Below are 9,754 nucleotides of genomic sequence, written 5' to 3'. Positions count from 1 at the left end.
GATCCGCCATCTTGTTTGTTCCGCCCACAGTGCAGTTTTATTTCAAGACCTAGCACCTACCAAACAGGGAAGACATTTTGGAGATGCAGCTTTATCAACACTAGCAGTCCAAGTGTGCATGTCACCAACAGCAGGGGGATGTGGATTGGGGCTGTGGGTTGTATCAGCAGCTTCTCAGATCAGCAAGCTGTGTGCGACCCGGAACACGTCGCTTGACCTCACTCCCGCACCTACATATGGACAACACTGAACAGAGTGACAGAGTGCAGGGCCTCGCACTGCCCTGAGTCGGTTCTGACACTCAGCTACCCTGTAGGGCCGAGCAGAACTGCTCCTTAGGGGTCTGAGACTCCCTCAGTCTACAGAAGCAGCCTCATCTTTCTGCTGAGGTATTTACTGAGTATTCAGTATATTAAATGTATCCTTTTTAAACTCCTACCAGAATGGGTTGCATTTCCTCAATCATCCCCAAAGACTTTTTTTCCCTGAAATTTAAATAACCCCTCTTTCTTCCCTCTTGGGGGGTATGGTGCCTCTGTATGATAAACACTGCAATGTAAACCACAATGTTGACGGTTTGAGCCCATCGCTGCTCTGGGGGGAAAAGATGAGGCTTTCTGCTACTGCAAAGATTTACAGCTTTAGTAACCCCATACTTGGTCACTGTGAATCAGTGCCGACTCCACGGCACTTCACAACAACTCTACTATCTCCCTTACCACCAGTCATCACCATGCCTCCAGTCTGTCCATTGTGTGGAATACCCTCTAAGTAGATGTCATCAGTGACTCTCCCAAACTGAAGCAGCTCCTTAGGATATTTCTTACTGGGATGTATGCATTCTTTATTCTGGTTCTTTCCAATCTCATATTACTCATTATATTCCCTCAAGTTTGTTGTGCAGCTTATACAATTTTTTGGAAGTTATTGAATGTGCCATTTTATTTCAGGCAGTTTTCCTTGCCTGCTAAATCCCCTCACCCTCTACTTTTTGCCTGCTATTTCTCTTTTTCAAAGCCTAGCTCAGCAACAAAAATTAGCAAAATGTAAACTTTATGCCAGAAGCCTTCCAAGATCTTTGTTGGTAACAGAATTCTTTGATTAGTTTTTCGTGATCAAGCCAGAGTATTAGTAAATAAATCAGGTATATATCCCCTGGCTATTGTATTTATTAAGAATATGATCTTATGTCCCAACCTAGGCCTGAGAAACATCTTACCTATTACAACAGCAAAGGTGCCAATTGTAAAGTTCATCCATTCAAGAAGTGGTCTGGAAGTGGATATCAGTCTGTATAACACACTGGTAAGATTTTCTCCAGGGAAGTAAAGGGAGACGAATGTCTTAGAACAGAAAATCTCAAGTGGAATGAGCCATTCCCTTCATCTTCCTCATGCTTTCACCAGTTAATTACAAGTGCTTACTGTGTCAGGTGTGTTCTGAGACTGTATATATAACAGAGTTAATGTTAGTATTCATTCTGATAGTCCTGTTTTCTAGCAGACATTTGGACTAAGAACACGTTGTTGCCGTCAAGTCAATTCCAACTCATAGTGACTCTTACATAAAGGTTTTCAAGGAGCAGTTGGTAGGTTTGAACCACTGAGTTTGTGGTTCGCAGCCCAGTATTAGCAGAATATGTAAGTCATGAAATCAGATGTTACTTATAGTTCTTGGTTACTGTTTGATTAATTATGAAGCTTGTCTTTGTGGGGGAAAAAAAACATGAACTTTTGTCTTAATGTCTTCGTCTGAAAATGAATCACAACATATATACCATATACTGTCAGACTATTCCAGTTCAGAATTTTTCCTTCTAATTGACAGCCTTAATAGTATTATTTTCCTTTTGACAGGCCCTTCACAATACAAGGCTCCTATCTGCTTATTCAGCCATTGATCCCAGAGTGAAATACTTATGCTATACCATGAAAGTATTTACAAAGGTGAGTGTCCTTCCTGGAAATTTATCAGGAAATTTTATTGTACCTTTAAACTTTGTTGAAAACATAATTCTGTGTTTTTTTAAAGAACCATACCCAAAACCAAAACCATTGCTCTTGGGTCAGTTCCAATTCATAGCAAACCTGTATGATTGAATAGAGCTGTCCCATGGGATTTCTAACACTGTAGTATGGATGTGAGATGGATGCTGGACAGATAAAAATGACATGCATCTAGTGCAACACCCTCAACTCTTTTTTTCCTAAGCCCCATTCCCCCCTCCCTTTTTCAATCTTTCTCTCTCTTTCTACTTCTGGAAGTTATTCTCAACCAAATGCAGATTGCCACATCTTTTCCTACAGAGCAGTGTTGTTGTGTTAAGTGCTATAAAGCCGGTTCCAACTCATAGCTACCCTGTAAAGGGTTTCCAAGAAGTGGTTGTTAGCTTTGAACCACTGATGTTAGTTTCAAGCTGACCTTGTGGGCCAGTGCTGATCCTACAGCGCCACACCAGGACTCCTACAGAACAATTTGTATGTGCCATTGAATCAATTCCAACCCATAGCAACCCTGAATAGGCTTTCCGTGGAGCAGCTGGTGAGTTTGAAGCACTGGTCTCATGATTTCCAGTTCAGTGTTGATCCTACAGCACCACACCAGGAGTCCTGCAGAGCAGTGTTGTTGTTAGATGCCATGGAGTCGTTTCCAAACCATGGTGACTCTGTAAAAGGGTTCCAAGAAGCGGCTGGTGAGCTTGAACCGCTTTCTTGGCGATTCAAATGACTTTGTAGTCCAGCATATTAACCCAGGACTCCCCTGTAGAACAGTTGTTGTTAAGTGCCATCAGATCGATTCAGACCCATATCAACCTTGTATAGGGTTTTCAAGGAGCAGCTAGTGAGCCTGAACCACTGATCTTGCAGTTCAGATGACGTTGCAGTCTGACATATTAGCATATAGGCAGCACCACACCAGTTCTCCTGTAGAACAATAGATGAATTGAAATCACCAACCAGTTAGTTAGTACTTAACCACTATGCCCCCACGGCTCTTTAAAGAACCCTGTTGTTGTTAAGTGCTATTGTTCCTACTCAGTGTGACCCTTTGTAGGATTTCTGAGGAGCAGCTGGTTAGTAGTCTACTGCTTGTCCTGCAGCACCATAGCAGAACTCCTTAAAGAACTTGGTTGTTGGTAACTGCTGTCAAGTGGTTCCAACTCACAGCAACCCTGTATAGAGTTTACAAGGAGCAGCTGGTGGGTTTGAACTGTTGACCTTGTGGTTCACAGTCCAGTGCTGTGACTACAGTGCCACACCATAGCCGTGTCAAATCCTTCCTTTATGGGAACCCCACTGTCATCGCGCCAAGTCTGACTCAAAGCAACCCTGTTAAGTGTCATTGAGTTCCAACTCATAGTGACCCTGTATAGGGTTTCTGAGGAGCGGCTGGTGAGCTTGAACCACCAACCTTGCAGTACAGGCTGACTTTGCAGTCCAGCGCATTAACCCACAGTGCCACAACAGGACAGGGTAGAACTCTTTAGGGCTCTTGAGACTAAATATTTACTGCAACAGATAGCTTCATCTTTCTTCTATAGAGAGACTGGTGGGTTTGAACCACCAACTTTGTGATGAGCAGCTCAACCCTTAATATACTGTACCATCAGGGCATGGCTGAACTAGCTAAAATTTTGTTGTTTCAAATTTTACATGATCTGGTCTTGGTTGTGGCTGATATTTTTACTGCTTTGTTAGGATTCTGAGAGAGATTGGATTGATTTTTTTGTTTGGTTTGGTTAGTTTTGTTGATATATTTTAGCATTTGAAATTATGATTTTTATTTTAGTCTTGGTGTGACACTGTGGGTTAATGTGCTGGACTGCAAAGTAAGTCATTTGAACTGCAAGGTTGGCGGTTCAAGCTCACCAGCTGCCCCTCGGAAACCCTATGCAGGGTCGCTATGGGTCAGAACAGACTCAGTAATACTTAACAACAAACAACAAGTAAAATCTGTTTTGCCTGGCTACTCATTACTTTTAGTGATAATAGAACAGCTTCAAATTTAGCAGAAGATGGTGATCTTTCTTTCATTCCTGGCTTTCTTTCCCTTTAGATCTGTGATATTGGTGATGCGTCGAGAGGCAGTTTATCGTCCTATGCGTATACTCTTATGGTGCTATACTTTCTCCAGCAGAGGAATCCCCCTGTCATTCCTGTCCTTCAAGAGGTATTAGTAAAAGACATTGTGTTTCTCATCTGTAAATCTCTGTGACCTCTGAGCCTCTTGTCTGTTCTAAAATCTGTAGGTTCTGTAATAAGTTTTTACTGTATTACTTTTTGTACTGCATACTAATATTTTATAAATTGATTTCAGATATACAAAGATGAAAAGAAACCTGAAATACTTGTTGATGGTTGGAACACTTATTTTTTTGATCAAATCGATGAGCTGGTACGTATTTTAAAAGTAAAGATTTTCTTCCATCTTTGTCTAAAGTTAACTGTGATATGCTATAGTGTAGGGAACTCTGCTACTGTTGATTATGTTTATGTGTATTATGATTGTAAAATGCTAACATACACAGATAGTTCATTTGAAGTTGAAAACATATTTGAGCCAGGGAAGTAAGTTTCCAGGAACTATGTTTAGGATTTCTTTACTGCCTAACAATTCAATGTGGATCAGTGGCTTTGGTCAGAATGATTGAATATTTGCATTTATGATTTTGTTCCAAGAGTTTGGAAAGGCATTCTTTGAGTGATAGAAACCCAGGAGTCACCTAGAGTCTTGAAATTTGTTTTCTTCATTTCTTCCACTAACAGACTGTATGCTCTGAGACTTGCCATTTAAAACCCTGAACTCTCCTTATCTCTACATGATGGATAGAGATGAATGACTGATGAACATTGCATTTTAAAGTAGGAAAGAAAATAATGATTATATATTTTATGTATTTCAGTTCTACTTAGTTAGAAATAAGTCCTAATCTGCTCCCTAAAATAAAATGAATACTGATGTTAGCACTCTTTTATTTAGCACATGATATATCATTTCTTTTCATTTCTAGTTCACATATTGGCCAGAATATGGAAAAAATACAGAGTCTGTTGGGCAACTATGGTTGGGACTTCTTCGTTTCTACACAGAGGAATTTGATTTTAAAGAACATGTTATTAGCATCAGGAGAAAGAGTCTACTTACAACTTTTAAGAAACAGTGGACCTCAAAATACATTGTCATTGAAGGTACGAATAAAACCCAGTTTAAAATGGAGACACATGTACAGCTCTAACTGAGAGAGCACTGCATACAGCACTCTTGAAGGCTTGGCTCCTTCTAGCCTGAAGAATGACTTGCAAGTGACTGGTGCCCTCAGGTGCGGCCTCTCACAAATCTGAAAGTCTTTACTTGCTATAACAAACCTTGGTGAGCCATGATATATCTATCAGTTATTATTGTTGGACACATACCGGAGAATAAGGTGGCAGTAGGTAGAAGCCAGCTGCAAGAGGGTTTTTATGTTCAAACCAGCTTAACTGAGGATTTAAGGAGTACCACCAGGTTCGAAACTACCAGCTGGTCCACGGGAGAAAGATGAGACTTTCTACTCCCTTAAAGATTTACAACCTCGGAAACCCTGTACAGGGTTGCTATGAGTCGAAACTGACTTGACGACACTTAACAACAACAAACCAGGGGTAAATTTTCAAGATCTGTATGTGTTCTTGCTAAAGGAACTTACCTACTAGTAACTGAGTTGAAGGTGCTTAACAACAACAGCACTAACAATTATACATAAATTCTGGCCATACCAAAGCCTTTTCTTTCTCTACCAGAATATAAGGCAATAAGGACCCATTAATGTTTACCCTTGATTACTTATTTCTAATTTATGGAGTTTTACTTGAAAAAGGACAAAAGGGAGTTGCTAAAGAAGTTTTTTGTTTTTTGTTTTTTGTTTTTACCTGTAATGGTATTCTGTTATTCTTTAATTTATAAAATATACTCAAATGGCATAAGAAGTGTGATGTGTGTTTCTCTAGGATATGCTTTCGTCCTATTTTCTACCTGTTGACAGTATTAAAGCACATGGAACATTTGTAAAATAGATTTGTTTTTAACTTTTTAGAGTTTGTGCCACAGACAACAAACATAGAACTTTGTTTTCACTCTTTTCCTTATCACAGTGGGTCTGATGGTCTGACCAATTACTGTTTAGTTTGTAAATTTTGAAGCTTTACCTTTTGCTGTTAATTTTTACATTCCTTTCAGATGAGCCTTTAGTAATTGGCTGTGTATCAGTTGTGTTCGAGCTGAGTCATGTCAGTGGTGGTGGCGGCAGTGTTTTTAACTGTTGAGTGGTTAATATTGTGTCTTTACTGCACACATACACCATAAAAACCAGCACCATGGAATCCAGACTTTCCGTAGCCGGCTGGATGAGTCCCCAAAACTATTGCCCTGCGATAATCTTTTAACTGTAAACCAAGACTGTTCTCTGAAGTCTTCTGTGAACAAAAAGAAAATGTTTATTTTAATTATTAAAGTACATCTCATTTGAGCACTGTGCTCTCTTCCAGAATCAATCAATATGAGGTCAGATTGACAGTGGAAACTCTAAAGACTCTAAGGGCAGCTCTGGGAGCAGGGAGCTTAAGATAATGGTGGTAGAATAGTGTAGAAAAGCATAGCCAGAAATGTGGCACAACTTGAAGAATGTGACTAGTGTCACTGAGGTGTCCATGTAGAAATGGTAAAGATGGTGTGTCTTCAGATGTGTATTCTTGCACCAAAAATTATAACATTTCTGTAAAAGAAAGCATAGTGACCAAATGGGCTAAGAGAACCTCTTTCATAGCAGTTCTGAGGGTAGGGCTGAGCTGAGAGCAGAGTTCATTTCTGTACCTCAGTAAATGGTTGGTGAATCTGGATCCCACTGTGGCCTGCCTCAGTTAACTGTGCCTCAGAAGCAGAACAGACAACCTGCAGGAGACCTGTTTTTATTGCTCCACTCCTATTTGTACAAGAGGGGATCCTGATACGGCACTGTAGGATAAGCACAAACTGCTAACCATATGGTCAGCGGTTCAAACCCACCAGCTGCTCCTCTGAAACCTCATACAGTGTTGTTTTTTGAGTCAGAAATTGACTTGATGACATTTAAATACTGCTACATTTGAAGGAGGGAACTTCAGAGAGTTCATAGGAAAATTCCATTATCTTTTTATTCCATTTTTCCACAAACATTTTTTTCTTTATTGCATTCTTGAATATGTTTTTAGGCATGTAGTAGAAAATAGTCAAATGTGGAGCTCTGGCAGCATAGTGGTTACGAATCAGGCAGCTAATCTCATGGTCAGCAGTTCAAAACTACCAGCTGTTCTGTGGGAGAAAGATGAGGCTTTCTGCTTCTGTAAAGATTTACAGCCTCGGAAACCCTGTACAGGGTCACTATGAGTCGGAACCGACTCCACAGCACATAACAACAACAACATTTCTTAATTATGAATTTTAAATTATGTAAATTATTTTAAATCATATACAAATAGTATTAAAATAGTACTTTTACCCCCCATGTGTTTCATTAAATAATTTGTGTAGACCTCATATATATCATTATAATTCAACTATAAGGCCTCACTCTTTCCTAATGGACACTTGTGGAGAACTTTACCTTATATTTAGGAATATCTGGTACCTAGCTGTATTGCAGACTCTAAAGTTGTTTATAAGCTCATCATTAGGACTCTCGGATGAACAGTAGCACTCATTAGGACAGTCAGCCAGAGGAGATCACAAGGGCAGCATCTTCCCCTGGAGGAAGCTCAGCCAGGAAGGGACATAATCGAAGGTTGAAGGGAACCGGAAATACAGGGAGGAAGTGGTAAGAGGGCTGCTGCATTGTGGGGCATTGCAATCAGTGCCACAAAGCAAAATGTATATTAATTGTTGAATGGAAGCCCAATTTGGTCTGTAAACTTTCACCAAAATCATAATTTAAAAGGAAATGTTTACTTAGAGCCACATAAATCCAAATTCCAGTTATATATATGGCAGTCTTTAATACTTTTAAAACTAGTAAGCAAAGTACTTGCCACTTTACCCTTGTTACATGGACCTCACATATTAGAGGAAGAATGGCATTTTAGTATCTTATTTGATATCCTTCGTTTTCTTTACTTAGATCCCTTTGATTTGAATCATAATCTTGGAGCTGGATTGTCAAGGAAAAGTAAGTTACTATATAAATTTTGATGAGATCTATCTCTTTTCCTTTTGGCCTATCTAATTGGGCTCTTACTCTTTTCTCTTAGTGATGAATTTTATAATGAAAGTTTTCATCAATGGGAGAAGAGTATTTGGTAGCCCAGTCAAAGGATTTCTAAAAGACTATCGCTCCAAAATGGTAAGTGTATGTTGACAGTTCCAAAAAACCAATACTGAAAGCCTTTTAATAAGCACTTAGTGGAGTCCTGGTGTGGCGCTGTAGGATAAGCACTGTACTGCTAACCACAGGTCTGTACTTCAAACCCACCAGCGACTCCTTGGAAACCCTACATGGAGTCGCAACAAGTGGGAACCAACTCAACACAACTTCACAGCAGCAGTATGTGCATATTGCTTCAGTAATAATGTCAATGCTCTGAGAATCTAGTGAATCTAGCCACCAGTCACAGTACAAAAGAGGATTCCTAAAGATTAATTTTAATAACCCTGTTGTGTGGCCATCAAGCAGGAACACAGGGAGAAATAACCAGAAGTGGAATTTAGGGGAAACGAATCATGGTACTACTTCTCCCTTCCCTTGGTAGAGTGTAGTCAGCAGCTTCAGTTTCATGCTGGTCTCAGCCAAGCTTGGTTTGCTTGTTTTCAAAGATCTACTCCCCTCTTCAGGATGCAAAGGAGAGGCTTCCAAAGAAGTGCCCCTGACTGGGGAGGGGAGCAGTCATGCTGGTGAGATGCTGAAACTGTTCCCTTAGGTAGCACTCGGTAACCTTGTTTTTAAGGAGCTATACCAATTTGAAATAAAACAAAAACTATACTATAAAAATGTATTTTGTTGAGAGAAAAAGTGATTAGGACCTATAGGGGGTTTTTTTTGTGTGTTTCTTTTTAATTTGTGGGGTGAACAACTAAATTTTATTTTTAGTGTATGCATCTATATATTGTTATTTACATACATATTTAGAATGTTTTCGTACATACACATCTGTCTAAAAGATACATCTTTGATTAACCTAGCTGGGATCGTGTCATTAAGTACAGTTTTTATTGTGAACTGAGTAATAGTTTACGTGGGATATCATCAGTGTTACACCATCATTTCATTGCAATGATTACAATCCCCTCCATGCATCATCATTCAACAGTATTTGCTTCCATTCCCTGTTTTTTTGTGTTTTTTCCCCTTTGGGGTTGGGGGAAGGATATACACAGAAACACTTAAGAATGTATAATAATTTAAACAACCAAAGGGCACATTCTGCAAGCCTGCCTCCTGGCCGCCAGTACCCAGTCCCTCTCTTTCCATGAGTCCAGAGTCCTCAGCTGTTCCCTCTCTTTGTGATCCCATCTCTGGTGTCACTGCTTCTCTGGATAGGGTCCTGTACTCCATTTGTGCTCTTCTCCCTTGATGGTCCTGTGGTCCTCTGTTTCTGGATGGCAAGATCAACTACTCCCCCATTTTTGTCACAAAATTCCTACCTTTACAGTTGTGACAGTTGTATTTAGTTATGGTAACAATTACTATTGAATCATAAGATTCTTATTTCCATCTCTTTTAACCAGACCCATCTAGACAAGATGAAAA

General features: G+C 39.7%; 1 protein-coding gene across 1 annotated transcript in view; it reads left to right on the top strand.

Annotated features, from left to right (window-relative positions):
- ZCCHC6 (zinc finger, CCHC domain containing 6) overlaps positions 1-9,754 on the top strand; it is a 65,570-nt gene that overhangs the window by 38,177 nt on the left and 17,639 nt on the right. The window contains 7 exon segments of the mRNA XM_006867626.1: positions 1,202-1,305; positions 1,857-1,946; positions 4,057-4,170; positions 4,318-4,395; positions 5,012-5,189; positions 8,129-8,176; positions 8,259-8,350. Of these exon segments, the coding sequence (XP_006867688.1) occupies positions 1,202-1,305; positions 1,857-1,946; positions 4,057-4,170; positions 4,318-4,395; positions 5,012-5,189; positions 8,129-8,176; positions 8,259-8,350 (704 nt within the window).

Source organism: Chrysochloris asiatica, unplaced genomic scaffold (assembly GCF_000296735.1).
Source record: "Chrysochloris asiatica unplaced genomic scaffold, ChrAsi1.0 scaffold00107, whole genome shotgun sequence".
NCBI lineage: Eukaryota > Metazoa > Chordata > Mammalia > Afrosoricida > Chrysochloridae > Chrysochloris > Chrysochloris asiatica.
This window is presented reverse-complemented; position numbering and strand designations above follow the sequence as displayed.